The following is a 15,875-nucleotide window of genomic DNA, read 5'->3' on the forward strand; positions in this document are numbered from 1 at the left end:
TATTGAGTTCTATGTTAAACCTACAAGCCTATACACTACAGTATCAATGTGCTTTACATGACACCACTCAATTCTTGGTTGGCCTTTATGGAAATTCAAAATAATCACATTCTCCATGCAAGAATTACCTCAACCACACACAAAGATGGCGCCGTACTGTGTGGTTGCCGTCTTTGCTATTTTGTGATAATTTTTCTTTGTTTTATAGTAAGTAAATAGTACTTATATTGATTACTGCATTGTTGGGAAAGAGTTTGCAAGAAAGCCATTTCACTGTTCTTGTGCACGTGACAATAAAACTTGACATTTGAACTAGATTTTAACAGTTTAGAACTCCTCCCCCTACCTCTTGAACGTCACCTGTGTACGCGCCCAATACAGGTAAAGGTGTATGCTACGGAGAACTGCGGGGGAAGGAAGAATTAACGGTTGGAAAAATTCCGGATACCGCTGCTATGGCCGAGTCTCAGCTTCTGTGCATGGACGAAGATCATGTCAACGAAAAGATACCCGAATCCAAAGCAGAATTCTACTACTGCGAGGAGCAGCGAGCCGCGCTCGAGCAACTATTGAAGAACGGTGATGGCGCGTTCAAGATGCGACTGAAAGAGGACAACGTCAGAGACTTTCTATCCGCYCRCGAGATTAAATGKATTCGAAAAACTTTTGATGAATATGATTCRGATAGTGAGWCCGAGAAGGGCGAATACGAAAAGGCTCAGGAGTCCAATGCAGACTCGGGGGTCCACTCCACATACTGGCCTCAGATGTCGGACACGGATGTCCCGCCGCTTGACATCGGCTGGCCAGGCAGCACTAGTTTYTATAAAGGTGTYACKCGAGTATCCGTGCACACGCACCCACCCAAAAACAAGGGGCCCCATATAAAAGAGGTTGTCAGGAGACTCATTCAAGAATCTAACAAGGTAATTCCAGTTCTAATATAAATTGATAACAGCATATTACACGTGAATAACATAGTTTACATAATTTATTCTCTGCCCTAAATTATTGAGTGATGCCCTCACATTGTTCCCCCTCATTCTTTGTAGCTCAGAACAGTTTACAAATTACTTTGAATCCTGAGTCAGCATGACCCCGAATCATGCATTTGTGTTCTTCATCTTGACAAGTTATAAAATGGGTTCTGTTAATTTAATGTAAACTTCTCAACACTACATAGAATAGTTAGTGTCAGTTCTAGTGGCCTATTTATCAGATCTGAATTTGTCAGTGTAGTTACTACACTCGCTACCTAGGCCTTGTGACAACAAACTCCCTTTTTTGACATGAGGTTTTATTACCTGCTTGGCTACCTGCCTGGTGCTTAGAGCATTGGACCAGTAACCGAAAGGTTGCTAGATCGAATCCCGAGCTCACAAGGTAAAAATCTGTCGTTCTGCCCCTGAACAAGGCTGTTCCTAGGCCGTCATTGTAAATAAGAACTGGTTCTTAACTGACTTGCCTAGTTAAATAAAGGTAAAAAAAGAAAAAATAGAGAAAGGGGAACGTGTCTAATTGTTCTTCATTGACCTACAGTGCCCTCAGAAAGTATTCACACCCCTTGACTTTGGCAGTCATGTGAATTCAACAAGAGATGTGTGTCCTTAAGGCTTAGGACAGCCAGGTCCTTGCTCATCTGAGGAGTCTTACTTGAGGAGTCGTACTGTAAAATGAACCAAGGCGATTAGCAACAATGTAAAACATCTACTTCTATTTWGATTTTATTATGAAATGAAACGATGACATAATTGACCATTGTTGATTATTGACTATTGATTTATGTTATGCTGTTATTATCATAGATATAGAACACTGATGTGGTAATCTCAATCATCTTCATTTCCCCTTCATCACGTCATTACGTTCTACAAGGAATTATCAACAGTTAACAGAAGTTTTGAAATGAATGTTCACAGTAGATCTCTAACTGGATGGAACACATGCAGTAGATAGGGATGTTGTAACAAGCGAAGCCACATGTGGAGGAGCTGGAAAGGCCAAACATTTCACAGTTCTAAATGTCAGACAGTTTCACATCAGAACCTGTAACAAGTCATTCAAAAGCGTTTCCCCAGCCTCACGTCAGTGTTTAAAAACACGTCCACACGAGGCTTTCTCCTCCCACATCCACTGTAATTCAACTCACTCAATCAAGAGTCCCACCGCCTCTAAATGGCTGGGTAACCTGTCAGTCATGCTGCCCGGGACTAAATGTCAGGAGGAAGAACACGCATAACTCTGGGGTTAAGCTTGGCACAGGAGGACACGGCTATAGGGAAAGGAGATAAGCATGCAAACTTGAGCTAAAACACTGTGGGTATAAGTATCCCAAATCCAGATAAGAGACTGGAGTGTTTGACCAGGTTACAGTTAACTTCTCTGGAACAATGGAATAACGCATACTCACTTTACATTCACATTTTATCTCCAATTCATGCAATCTCAATATTAATATTTTTTATCCTCGTACATGCAAAGTTGATTCTTGTCCATATCCGGTGTCTGGCTCTTCATTAGTCCACTGTTGACACAGTCCCAAAATGTTTTGCTTGTCAGCAGTCAAGTTTTCAAGATATTGAACTTTCAAGAAGCAAAGTGTTATTTTCCACATCATCATGATGATGCACAATATTGTGGGACTGTTTCAACAGTGGACTAATGAAAAAATACCAAAAGATGGTATTTCACTGAGAACAATGCAAATGAGCGGTCATTGTTCACTCCTTGAGACAGGTTAATGATCTACTGACAGGGAAGACAAGCCCGTGACCAGCTGTTCTGTGTGCATATGACTAGGTATGTCAATGAACTAAACAAACTGAAATCATGACAGGCCGTCATTGTAAATACGAATTTGTTCTAAATTGACCTGCCTGTTAAAATAAAGATAAATTAATAGAAAATAAAGGACGAGCCAGGAAGTGACTCTAGCCTTACTATAACAAGGCCTTCACTGTCCAATACTTTGTCATCACCACTCCTTTACCACTGTCAGCATGAGGCAGAGAGCATTACACTGCCCTATCCTAGTGTGGTACAGGACTAGGTCATAGTAATGCACCAGTGCTCACATTTCTTCACATGCAAAGTCTGTGCTCCTGAAAGACAACCAGCTCTGTTTTTACCTAAACGAATGCCATTCAAGGATTATAGGATTTACATTTCAATAACTGTGTGGTTGTGTGTGTGTCTGTGTGTGTGTCTGTGTGTGTGTGGTTGTGTGTGTGTCTGTGTGTGTGTGTATATGATCGTGTGTGCGCACGCATGTGTGAGGTGTCGGGGTTATTTATTGAATTTATACTTTTGCCTTTCCTCTGTCCTCTCTAGCTTGATCTTTGTAAATATCAACTAGTCTGGTATTATTCATCAGATTTATCAGTCACCTCAAGCCTCTCAAATATTTTGACATACTTCTGTTTGGATTGAAGTGGAAAATTTGTCATAAGAAAATAAATCTTGACATTTCAGTTCAACTTGTTTTTCCAGTTAATTAGGGAGATTCTAATCTTACTCCAGCAATTGAACCATAAATCTCCTGCTTTGAGTCCTTCAAATCCACCCCCTGTATTTCGTCTCGTTATTGTTATGTCATTTTCTTGTGTTACTTTTAGATTACTATAAAAAAAATCTCACTTTAGTTTATTTAGTAAATATTTTCTTAACTCTATTTCTTGAACTGAATTGTTGGTTAAAGGTTTGCAAGTAAGCATTTCACGGTAAGGTCTACTACACCTGTTGTATTCGGCACATGTTACAAATACAATTTGATTTGACTCAGAGATATCATCCCCCTCTGTTCTTCCTCTAACGTTCCTATGTGTGATCCTCAGGTAGTAGCCGTGGTCATGGACCACCTTACAGACCTGCAGATCCTTCAGGACCTATTGGACGCAGCACAGAGACGAGGGGTGGCTGTGTACATCATACTGGAGGCTTGTGGTATGCCCCACTTCCTGGATATGTGCACTCGTTTACAGATCACTGCTCTGCATCTACGGGTAAGACAGGGATGCTTTGGCATGCAGTAGGCAACATACAAACAGGAACAAGTAATACTTAGCTATGGTATTACCATGTCATTACTAGGTAATTAGCAGAGTGTCACGTAAAATGAAAGTGCAGCCACAACTTCTTGGCAGTAAAAGGCAGAATATTCCTCTGGCCTATTCTTTTATTATCACCCATATTAGCACACTGTCTATACTGGTGTAGGATCTTAATTTGAACCAGATTGCTACAGCAGGAAAATAATCCTGCAGCAACAGGAAATGGGAATTATTATGTGGATTAGGATTCATGGGCATTTTTGTATGGGTTGATACATTTTTCATAAGGGAAAATCAAGTCTGACATTTCAAAGTGGAAATTACAAACTTCAGAAGCCTCTTTAAACCTCAAATACACCACAAGTTAAAAATGCCAGGAAAGTTCTCCTGCAACATGGTGATCAAATTAAGATCCTACATCTGTAGATGTTGATCTATGTAGACAGAAGCTTGTGCAGTAGATCTAGCCTATTTTATATGGAATGCTGGATAACCTAGTGTGTGTGTGTGTGGTGTCAGTTGATAAGCCTCTGAAAGGCCCTTCCAGTGTTGAGACTCTGTCATTGTTCTTTCATAGAAACTGCTGTTCATTGAGCCAAAAAACAATCCAGACCTGTGGAACTTGATCCTTGACCAAACAAGTGTTAACAGCATAGGGTAGCATCCTTCTGACGTGTCTGTTTCTGTGTTTATGTCTCGGACAGTCTTTCTCACTCTCTCCAACTCACTCCCATTCCTTGCTCAGTAAATAGACCTGCCTCGACTGTATACTCAAGGGGTTTAACTCAACCCTTGCATCACCAGTTTTGGATTTGCTTACCTTGAAAGTTTACTTTGGTCGTGGGTGGTAACAGCACAATTTCCCTTAGTGTTTGATATGATACTGTTCAGTACTTGGAAGTCTGATAGTCACTGACTCATGGTTTATACTGTAATAAGGGCACCTGTCTAACTCAGTATCTGTGTGACTCTTTCAGAACCTGCGTGTGCGAACGGTGAAAGGTTCTGGGCTGGCCCTGTCATTTGGCAGGCTGCCCGGCTCTCTGTGCTCCAAATACATGCTGGTGGACGGAGAAAAGGTTATGTTTGGCTCTTACAGGTCAGTCATTTTCTCAGTCATACACTTCCACTCACATTCATTCAGCCAGAGCAAACATGATTTGACCTACTCTTTGAGCTTTGAGTCTGTGTCTCACTCTCTTGTTCTGTCATCTCCAGCTTCACATGGAGCTCCTCTAGGATGGACAGGAACACCATCACAGTAATGTCTGGGCAGGTGGTGGACTTCTTYGACAATGACTTCAGGGAAATGTATGCTGTATCTGAGAATGTGGACCTTTACAAGGAGTTCCACATTACCAAGCCTCCCATGCCTGCGCCGGTACGGAAGGTGGTGGTCCCCAAGCCCCTGTTGATGTCYACCTCCCGTTTCCAGGTGTCTCTAGGGGACTCTCGGGGGCAGGCTGACCAGAGGGTGCCTGCACATAAATACCACAACCCTAAGTATTCTCTGGTGGTGGGGAACAGTCTCGGGCTCACTGGGTCCTTACAGGACCTCTCCACACTCAGAGACTCACTGGGCGGTGGACTCGAACGGAACGGACTGTCGACGCTACTCCATGCCAAAGGGGGCAGTAGTGTGGAACTGGACAAGGTCACTRCGAAGWCCCCCAGTTCTCCTGTGGAGGATGAGGAGGATGGGAAGGGAGGTTYGCAGAAGCGCCAGGCCTTAGGTGGAAAGAAACAACGCAGTTCTTTCAGGCTCTTCCTGAAAGGCAGAGGATCGCATACAACAAGAGAACTATAGAGGAGGATGGGGCACTACTTCAAACCCTCCTCTCCACCTGCAAACCCTCCTAGCTGCCCAACCCCACCCTAGTCCACCCAACTCCTCCCTAGCCGCCCAACCCCCTCCTTGCCCATCGACAACCCCTCTACACGCCCAACCCCTCCCCTACACCCAACCCCCTCCTTACCACACCAACCCCCTCCCTCGCAACCCAAACCCTCCCTACCCACTCAACACCCTCCCTCTAACCCGCCCAAACCCCTTCCCGACCCGCCAAAACCCTCCTCTACCCGCAAAGTCTCAGAGCGAATAGCACTGCACTGAGGACTCATTGAGATTGTAGAGAAACCGTCCCTGTTGAAATTAAGAACAAAAAGCCTTCAAAACTGCCTCAAAGAAGTATGTCTCTAATGACCCTCAAAAGGAGAGGATGACGGTATGTTGTTATATTCTACCATTTGTGGTTTTCATTTGAGAGTTGTTGTTGTTTGTTGGCTCATCCATTCTTTTTTCCTTTCCCTCTAGGAAAGGGAACACCAGAAGCCTTCCAGAGGAACTGCATTCAGTCCTGAGATGAAGAGAGGGAGGACAGGATCAGCTGGGAGAGACAGAGACAGAGGACATTTGAAGTAATTGCCAGTATCAGATGCAGTATTAGATGGAGTATAGTATGACATGCCATGGCAGAAGTATAGTAATGACATGCCATGGCAGGAGTATAGTATTGACATGTCATGGCAGGAGTATAGTAATGAATTGTCATGGCAGGAGTATGGTGATTTCATTCATGGGGGTATGGTGATTACATGTCATGGCAGGAGTATAGTAAGTGCATGTCATGGCAGGAGTATAGTGATGTCATGGCATGAGTAGAGTGATTACATGTCATGCAGGAGTATGGTGATTACATCCATGGCAGGAGTATAGTGATTACATGTCATGGCAGGAGTATGTAATGCATGTCATGGCAGGAGTATATTAATGACAATGTCATGGCAGGAGTATAGTAATATGTCATGGCAGGAGTATAGTGATGTCATTATCATGGCAGGAGTATAGTAATGATGTCATGGCAGGAGTATAGTGATGTCATGGCATGAGTAGAGTATTACATGTCATGGCAGGAGTATGGTGATTATCATGCATGGCAGGAGTATAGTGCTTAATGTCATGGCAGGAGTATAGTAATGACATGTCATGGCAGGAGTATAGTAATGAAATGTCATGGCAGGAGTATGGTGATTACATGCATGGCAGGAGGATAGTGATGACATGCATGGCAGGAGTATAGTCAGAGATCATGTCATGGCAGGAGTATAGTAATGACATGTCATGGCAGGAGTATGGTGATTACATGGCATGGCCAGGAGGATAGTAGATGACATGTCATGGCAGGAGTATAGTCATAGACATGTCATGGCAGGAGTATAGTAATGACATGTCATGGCAGGAGTATAGTAATGACATGCATGGCGGTGAGTTAGTAATGCATGTATGCGGGAGTATAGTTTACATGTCATGGCAGAAGTATGGTGATTCAATGCATGGCAGGAGTATAGTAATGACATGTCATGGCGGTATAGTAATGTACATGTCATGGCGGAGTATGGTGATGTCATGCCATGGCAGGAGTATAGTGATTTCATGCCATGGCAGGAGTATAGTAAATTGACATGTCATGGCAGGAGTATAGTGATTACATGTCATGGCAAGAGTATCGTAAGTTTGCCTGTCATTGGCAGGAGTATAGTAATGACATGTCATGGCAGGAGTATAGTAATGACATGTCATGGCAGGATTATGGTGATTAGATGTCATGACAGGAGTATAGTAATTGCATATCATGGCAGGAGTGTAGTAATGACATGCCATGGCAGGAGTGTAGTAATGACATGCCATGGCAGGAGTATAGTAATTACATGTGCTGCTCATTCTATGAACTACTGTAATGTTCCTTAGTGAGACTTGGTGTGAGACTGTGTGGACCGCCACTGCCTTATCAGTTAGAGTAGTGAGAGTCTTCAATGCCAGACCCGCTGTTCCTTTAATATGAGCCTAATGTTGTTGTTTAGCAGGAGTGATTTGATGCCACATACCAGTGAGTGTCTCCTGAGTCCTGCCCRTCTCAGATGGCATTCACCACCTGTGTCAGGGAAATGCCAGTACAGACATGATCGGTCAGTCATTCGATGCTTGAAAACTGATCTTATGTTACTGCTCACATGTCATAAGAAATCAACATGTTGTATTGCTCTTCTCTGTATCACTGTCATTGAAACAGCAGCTTTTGAACCTAAATAAATGGATGGCGTTAAAAACACATCTATCCCAGGTATAGATGTATTCTGAATGTGTCTATCCTTCAGGTTACTATGGAGAAGGAAAAGTGATCAGCTCTCTTCTCTCACACAAGGTATCACCTTACCAAGGGCASTTTGTTAAATTGTYCATGGACTGGCCCTTATCTCCACTGGAGTGTGTAGTGTCTGAATAATGGATGTTGTTTTAACAGATCAGACACAGATCACGCRCTTCTGCTGTTAACATGCAACAATACATTGTCTCTAAACCTATGTGACATTATAACCATGTCAGTGGTCCATGGCTATATTTGTCATCTTAATAAAAAAGAAGCAATAGGGACTAAGATGTATTTTGCTTATTTTTTATGCATAGCAATTACAAAGAGCAAAGGACATTTTCTCATTGAAATTATAGTGTGACGTCTTGTATATAAAAATGCCAAAGATGTATGAGACCACACCTACTTCATGTAATTGACTGACTTCCTATCTCTGATGTGTGACTGTTGTTTTATATGAAATCATAATATTAAAAACAACTTTTGTATTTTGTTTTGCAATCATTTACGGAGGACATGTAGATAGTTTTGCTAAATCAAGTTCTCTTCTCCACAGTCATGTGATATTTTGTTTTTGGACATGATCATATTTTTCTTGCGCAACCTTTAGATAACATTTCCTATCACTATCTTATCTGTAGATTTGTCGAAGAATTGGATGAATATGCATAAGCTCCGCTTGTTGTAGATATGGTTTGGGTGGTATACAAATGTTTTGGCTGCCGGTATAATAAGTGCAATTGATAGCTGTTTTTTTGTTTGTTTTCTCTGGGTGCATCAGTGTTTTTATTCCCAACCTTGTTTGAAGAGACATTTATGCGAGAATTCACTTTTACAAAAAGCATATAGACATTTCTTTGGTTCACTCTTGCCTGTAAAGCTTTAGGGAAATGTTTCATAAGATTGTAGCCTATGCTTACTGTACCTTCACTCAAACGGTGTACTGTATATTGTGTGTGGACATACAGTACTGTATATTTAACTGAGTGAGAGAGGACTTACAACATATACATACTGTGTATATTACAGTAGCCCTCTTCATGGATATTGCTGTCACACGGGGGGAGTGTTAGTGTATCACTCCCTGCATCAACTCTTATCCCTGTATGTTTTGTCTCTCATATCTGCATAAGGGCTATAGTAACCTCAGAGCAGAACCACAGCCCTATGACAGACACACACACAGGAACTGATGTGCACAGGAAGGATGCTTGTTTTTTTCATACCACAGGTGCAGGCCTCATTTCACAGTAAAAATACAGCACTTAAAGGAAAACCTCACCCAAAAACAATATTTTGGTATTTGGTTCATTAGTCCATTGCTGATATAGTCCCAAAAGGTTTTCAAGATGTATAACTTTCAAAATAGAGAAATACAGCCGGTATGATGCATCCTTCATCACATGATGCTAAAAAAACGCAGCACCTCAATACACAGTACCTCAGGATGACCACATGACATGATTCAATGTTTCTTCATTAGGAGCTGTGCATTTGGGTTGCTAAAATATATTTTCCCATATCATGGGAGACATAAAGCATATTGATGAGTGGTTATTAAACTCTGACACCTAATAAGTATTAAAAACTGAAAACCAACAACAGATTATAATCTGGCACCATCTACTGGACATTTTAGAAATTCAAATAGTGTTTTCTTCGATAATATCTTTGTGTTTTTCCTTATTTGTGTTGAACAATATCAGATTGATAAAATTTGTATCACTAAATAATAAAAATTGTTTAAAACTGTACTTAATTCGATTTTACACTGAACAAAAATATAAACGAAACAATTAACAATTTMAAAGATTTTACTGAGTTACAGTTCATAAAAGTAAATCAGTCAATTGAAATAAATTCATTACGCCCTAATCTATGGATTTCACATGATTGGGAATGCAGATACGCATATGTCGGTCACAGATACTTTTAAGAAAAGGTAAGGGTGTGTATCAGAAAACCATCAAATCTGGTGTGACCACCATTTGCCTCATGCAGCACGACTCCTTTGCATAGAGATTTTAAAGCTGTTGATTGTGGCCTGTGGAATGTTGTCCCACTCCTCTGCTGTGCGAAATTGCTGGATATTAATGGGAACTGGATCACGCTGTTGGACACGTCAATCCAGAGCGTCCCAAACTCATGCTCAATGGGTGACATGTCTGGTTAGTATGCAGGTCATGGAAGAACAGGGACATTTTCAGCTTCCAGGAGTTGTGTACAGATCCTTGCAACATGTGGCCGTGCATTATCCTGCTGAAACATGAGGTGATGGTGGCGGATGAATGTCACAACAATGGGCCTCAGGATCTCGTCACGGCATCTCTGTGCATTCAAATTGCCATCGATAAAAATGCAATCGTGTTCGTTGTCTATAGCTTATGCCTGCCCATACCATAAACCCACTGCCACCATGGGGCACTGTACCCACACGACGCCATACACACTGTCTACCATCTGCCCAGTACAGTTGAAACCGGGATTTATCCGTGAAGAGCACACTTCTCCAGCGTGCCAGTGGCCATCGAAGGTGAGCATTTACCACTGAAGGTTAAGATGCCAAACTGTAGTCAGGTCAAGACCCTGGTGAGGACGATGTACATGCAGATGAGCTTCCCTAAGATGGTTTCTGACAGTTTGTGCAGAAATTATTTGGTTGTGCAAACCCATAGTTTCATCAGCTGTCCAGGTGGCTGGTCTCAGACGATCCCGCAGGTGAAAAAGCCGGATGTGGAGGTCCTGGTCTGGTGTGGTTATACGTGGTCTGTGGTTGTGAGGCCGGTTGGACGTATTGCTAAAATCTCTAAAACGACATTGGAGGTGGCTTATGGTAGAGAACCAAGCATTAAATTATCTGGCAACAGCTCTGGTGGACATTCCTGCAGTCAGAATGCCAATTGCATGCTCCCTCAAAATTTGAAACATCTGTGGCATTGTGTTGTGTAACTAATTTTAGAGTGGCCTTTTATTGTCCCCAGCACAAGGTTCACCTGTGTAATGATCATGCTGTTTAATCAGCTTCTTGATATGCCCCACCTGTCAGTTGGATGGATTGTCTTGGCAAAGAAGAAACGCCCACTAACAGGGATGTAAACAAATTTGTAAAAATAAAAATGTAGAACATTTTGAACTTTTCTGCAATCTTTTATTTCAGCTCATGAAACATGGGACCAACACTTTATATGTTGCGTCTATATTTTTGTTCAGTAAATATCTAAGATATTTATGATTATAATAATAATAAKAAGAAGAAGGTGTATTACATTTGTAAAGCGCATTTCATTATACAGAATAAATATAAAATGAACAGGGAAACTGAAACAAAGAACACAGCTGAAGCTACAAGGGACAATGAAACCAATGAGCACCGCTATCAACATAAAGCCTTCCTGAAGAGAAAGGTCTTCAGTCCCGCTTTTTAGGCCCGTTTGATGTAATTATAATCTGCTACTATTTGCCATCTGTTGTGAAAGAAGTACACACATATTTATAATGAAATATGTATGTATTATTTATTATTTATTCAACATTATTAAGGCATGTATACAGACATGTGTATTATCACTGTCTGTACTTTAAAGGCAATGTGCAAAATAACTTTCTATTATAATACAGTATTTACAAAATACGTATGTTATGAGTTGAAAAATAAATCCATACATATTTAMAAAAATATTTATACAATGCCTCTAAGATAATGAAAGAACGTCACAACACTGAATCAGTGTTGAAGATTTGTGTCCACGTAACAGGAATTCTATAGGCTTGGGAGAGGAAAAGGCTAGTAGTACAGAGGCTTACTAGGAACTGAAATCGCTGAGCCTGGTGCAAGGTGAAAAGGTGGTGCATTTCCGTAATGCTTACCTGATATTTCCTTTGTTCTATGCTTATGGTACAGAATCAACTATAACTATGTACAACTACATCTTAGTAACTTTGCATTATACATTACATGTTCAAATCTGTCCTTATAGAATGATGCATTATTCTTACAGTGCTACACACTTATTTTGGTTTGCAACTCTCTCACGTACTTTTAAATTCTTATTTCTAAGAAATATTGACAGAAATCACTTTCTATTAGTAATTGAACAGACCGAGCGACTAACTTCAACCATAAAATTAGACCTACAGTATGAGGTATGGGGAGATTCTGGTTTGACAGCTTTAAACCACACACAGGTCACAATTATTTTTTTTCATTCTGAGTTACAGTATTGCACTAATGCTGTACTGTACAGCATTGTAACGTTAAGCGCCATGTCTATTTACTTGAACCAGTCCATCATTTCCAAGCATTTCAAAAAACTGGCTGTAACGGAGAGGGACCTCTACAGATCATTACCGGGCTCAATTCCCATGATGCTTTATATCATGTCTGATGTCTTAGTCCTGTGAAGCACTGTTGTTGTTGATGACTTTCCTCTTGCGCAATGACACCAGGTCGTAGAAGGGATCCTTGGTGATACTTGCTCTGAGGGAAAGACAGAGAGAAAAATAAGCCAAGTGTCCAAATGATCATCATCATCAAGTTCACTTTATCCTATTGATTGCCAGTTGTGTCCTGGTGCCAGGACACAACTGTCCTTTGGGATGTCATTTGTGAAGTGTATGGCGTGTAGTACAGGTATGTGTTAAGCCTGGGTTGAGGTGTCTGACCTGATGGAGCCTATCCAGTCATCTCTCTCATCTGCTGTGGCTGCACTCATCCTGTAGGACTGGTGTTTCCCCTCCACCACCCTGCCTCCGTTCTCTGTCTTGCACGCCTTGATCTTCTGCCCTCTGGGGTTGTAGATCTCTAGACAATACTGCTCACAAAGAAGCACACACATGCATACAAATGTTCACAAAACACATAACCAAGCCAAATTACTGGTAATAACTTTTTTCAAAAAAGGAAATGATCCCAWAGTATATTGGTCTAATTACTCCTAATCTTCCAGTTAAAACCTTCCTTTCTCATACGGAGGCTATGAGTCATACTGTGCCATGACAGCTAAGAGAGTAGCTTCTGTAAATGTGACTTCTGYACAGACTATGAGACTGAAACACCATAGAACAGGTGGCACTGCCATCAACCGTAAAAAGAAATATGCAGTCAGTGCAATACACTGTACCTGTTTGATAGAGTCTTCTATCTCTCTCACACAGAGGTTCTCAAGGGGAATGATTCCTATGGGGTCTTTATCCTGAGGGAGGAGGAGAGAGCGATGCTTTGGTCAAGGACTATCATTTAGCAGTAACTACTATCATCTTTTATCCTAAATTCCATTACTGGCAAACCCTGTGACAGGGGGGTATAGCATACTCACTGTGGTATACTCAAAGTAGTACAGACAGCTGTCTGTCAAAATAAACCACCGCCTCTTCCATGTTTTCACCCTTCCTCCTGCAGAGAGGAAARGTTWACATTTCRTTACACAAATAAAACGTTTAATCATAAAATTCTCCATCCAACACGCTCCATAAAGGAAATCAGATCATTCTGTGGTAAGCTTATTTTTAATGCTTGGTAATGGCACAATTATAAGACAATTCYCTCAGSTARTKATATTGCWAATCATCTCACCCATTTTGAGCAGCCAACCCTCTCTGTCCGGGTTGAAGAAGGTGTGTGTGAGGTCGTTCCCATCATCCTCTGGAATTTTGAAYGGCTCGTTCCGAATGCTCTCATAGAGTTTCTGGATTTAATGAGGTAGTAGATGAGAGTTAACTACAGCTACAGACAACAACAACCAAATAGGGGTCACATTCTGAGAGTGGCGTTAACTCCTGACCTCTGACCCCTGAGGACTCACCATGAGCAGGTCGTTGGGCAGGTCACCCCCGTTGTTGATGCCTCTGTTCATACTGAAGAAGCGCTCCAGAGTGGGCTTGTCCTTCACGTTGGGGTTATGGAGACTGGTGTTCAGCATGATGACGGCAAAGGACAGGATGTAGCAGGTGTCTGTTTGAAACACCCACACATTTCATTACTGTTGGGTCAATGATATGTATTTGCATCCTTAATCAGCATCACCTTTGTGAAATGATTTGAATATGCCTCAAAATGTACTCCTCAACCCCCTCCCCATCTGTCTTGCTGATCTGTCAGTGTAGGGAGTCAGCAGCATGGTAGAGGAGGCTGGTTCCTGTGCACTACAGTACTGTACAGTACCTGTTGACTGGAAGACCCCTGCATTACAGTCACAGTAGCGTGTAGCGAATGCCTCCATCATCCTATCAATCTTCTGGGCTTCTCCAGGGAGACGGAAACTCCACAGGAACTGCCTACAGGGATGAGCCAGGGAACAGACAGGGATCAGACAGGATTTACTGTGGAAATGAATATAATAATGAGAATATATTCATGTATGAGTGTAAGAGATACACCAGTGTAGCGCAGCACTAACCTCAGTGCCTGCACCAGATTCAGGTCGGAGAACTCGTGTAGTTCTACAAAGGCTTTCAGAGTTTGAAGGTGCATTTCCTCCCTGCATGAACACAAACAAGAGTCAAATCAGTGATATGGAGATTATTGAGATAATGAGTGGTTATGACAGTCATCATTATCGCCATCAACAAAGTCATCATTATCCCCATCAACAAAGCCATCATTATCCTGGTCATGTTCAGAAGCATTGTGTACCTCTCTCCTAAAAAGTYCCCAATGGCTGTCTTGTTCAGTCCTTCCTCTTTGTATAGGAACTCAGCCACTGCCTCTGCTGTCCACTCCAACAGGTCATTGTCAACCAGGTACTGAATACCCTGGGGGAAGAGGCCATGACAAGTCAATGAACATGTTTGAACTTGGAAGATATGAATGCATTATCGCATACTTGCATGTGTAATAAAAAAAATAGCAGAAATCATAATGAGGTCCAAAGCACTGTGATGTGCAGTAGTGGTCATGGACATATGAAATATTCTGTATACATTGTCTGCCATTCTGAGAGAGCCACCAGAAGCAATATATCTTCTTATATCTAAACAATGCAGAGCTTCCAGCTAAAGAAACCAATGATCTGCTTGATTGGATCTCTAGCCTCTGCACACACCAAAACAGGCTTTTCTCCAGGGTTTGTGTTGTCTAGTTATAATGTTTGTTGTTGTCTAGTTATAATGTTGTATTGTCTAGTTATATGTTGTATTGTCTAGTTATAATGTTGTGTTGTTAGTTATAATGTTGTGTTGTCTAGTTATAATGTTGTATTGTCTAGGTTATAATGTTGTGCTTGTCTAGTTATAATGTTGTGTTTGTCTAGTTATAATTTGTGTGTGTTGTCTAGTTATAATGTGGTGTTGTCTAGTTATAATGTTGTATTGTCTAGTTATAATGTTGTGTTGTCTAGTTACATTTGTGTTGTCTAGTTATAATGTTTCGTTGTCTAGTTAATAATGTTGCATTGTCTAGTTATATAATGTTGTATTGTCTAGTTATAATGTTGTGTATGTCTAGTTATAATGTTGTTTTTTTATTGTTTTGTTTTTTATATGTTTTATTGTGTAATTATAATGTTTGTTTTTGTCTAGTTATAATGTTGTGTTGTCTAGTTATAATGTTGTATTGTCTAGTTATAATGTTGTGTTGTCTAGTTATAATGTTGTGTTGTTAGTTATAATGTGTTGTTACTAGTTTATAATGTTTGTTGTCTAAATATAATGTTGTATTGTCCAGTTTAATGCTGTGTTG

The 15,875-nt window shown here is 41.1% G+C and overlaps 2 protein-coding genes and 1 long non-coding RNA gene across 3 annotated transcripts; 2 read left to right on the forward strand and 1 right to left on the reverse strand.

The window, feature by feature from the left end:
• The first annotated feature begins 20 nt into the window (after positions 1–20).
• LOC111980338 (protein FAM83F) lies at positions 21–5,863 on the forward strand. Its single transcript, XM_024011061.2, has 4 exons — positions 21–926; positions 3,834–4,001; positions 5,027–5,148; positions 5,268–5,863. The coding sequence occupies exons 1-4, from the start codon at positions 456–458 to the stop codon at positions 5,854–5,856; spliced, it is 1,350 nt and encodes a 449-aa protein (XP_023866829.1). The 5' UTR covers positions 21–455; the 3' UTR covers positions 5,857–5,863.
• A 395-nt stretch (positions 5,864–6,258) lies between these two features.
• On the forward strand, positions 6,259–7,308 carry LOC139029517 (uncharacterized). Its single transcript, XR_011481854.1, has 4 exons — positions 6,259–6,278; positions 6,369–6,790; positions 7,130–7,184; positions 7,242–7,308. It is a non-coding gene; the product is annotated as an uncharacterized lncRNA (long non-coding RNA).
• A 4,922-nt stretch (positions 7,309–12,230) lies between these two features.
• LOC111981080 (cytohesin-4) lies at positions 12,231–14,917 on the reverse strand. The gene is made up of 9 exons (XM_024012219.3): positions 14,832–14,917; positions 14,596–14,676; positions 14,361–14,473; positions 14,002–14,150; positions 13,773–13,884; positions 13,516–13,592; positions 13,321–13,392; positions 12,863–13,011; positions 12,231–12,677 (listed from the first exon to the last, which is right to left on the reverse strand). Exons 2-9 carry the CDS (start codon positions 14,667–14,669, stop codon positions 12,590–12,592), a joined length of 834 nt encoding a protein of 277 aa, XP_023867987.2. The 5' UTR covers positions 14,670–14,676; positions 14,832–14,917; the 3' UTR covers positions 12,231–12,589.
• Between the last annotated feature and the right edge of the window lie 958 nt (positions 14,918–15,875).

The sequence above is a fragment of the Salvelinus sp. IW2-2015 genome, linkage group LG20 (assembly GCF_002910315.2).
Source record: "Salvelinus sp. IW2-2015 linkage group LG20, ASM291031v2, whole genome shotgun sequence".
In the NCBI taxonomy this organism is placed as follows: Eukaryota; Metazoa; Chordata; class Actinopteri; order Salmoniformes; family Salmonidae; genus Salvelinus; species Salvelinus sp. IW2-2015.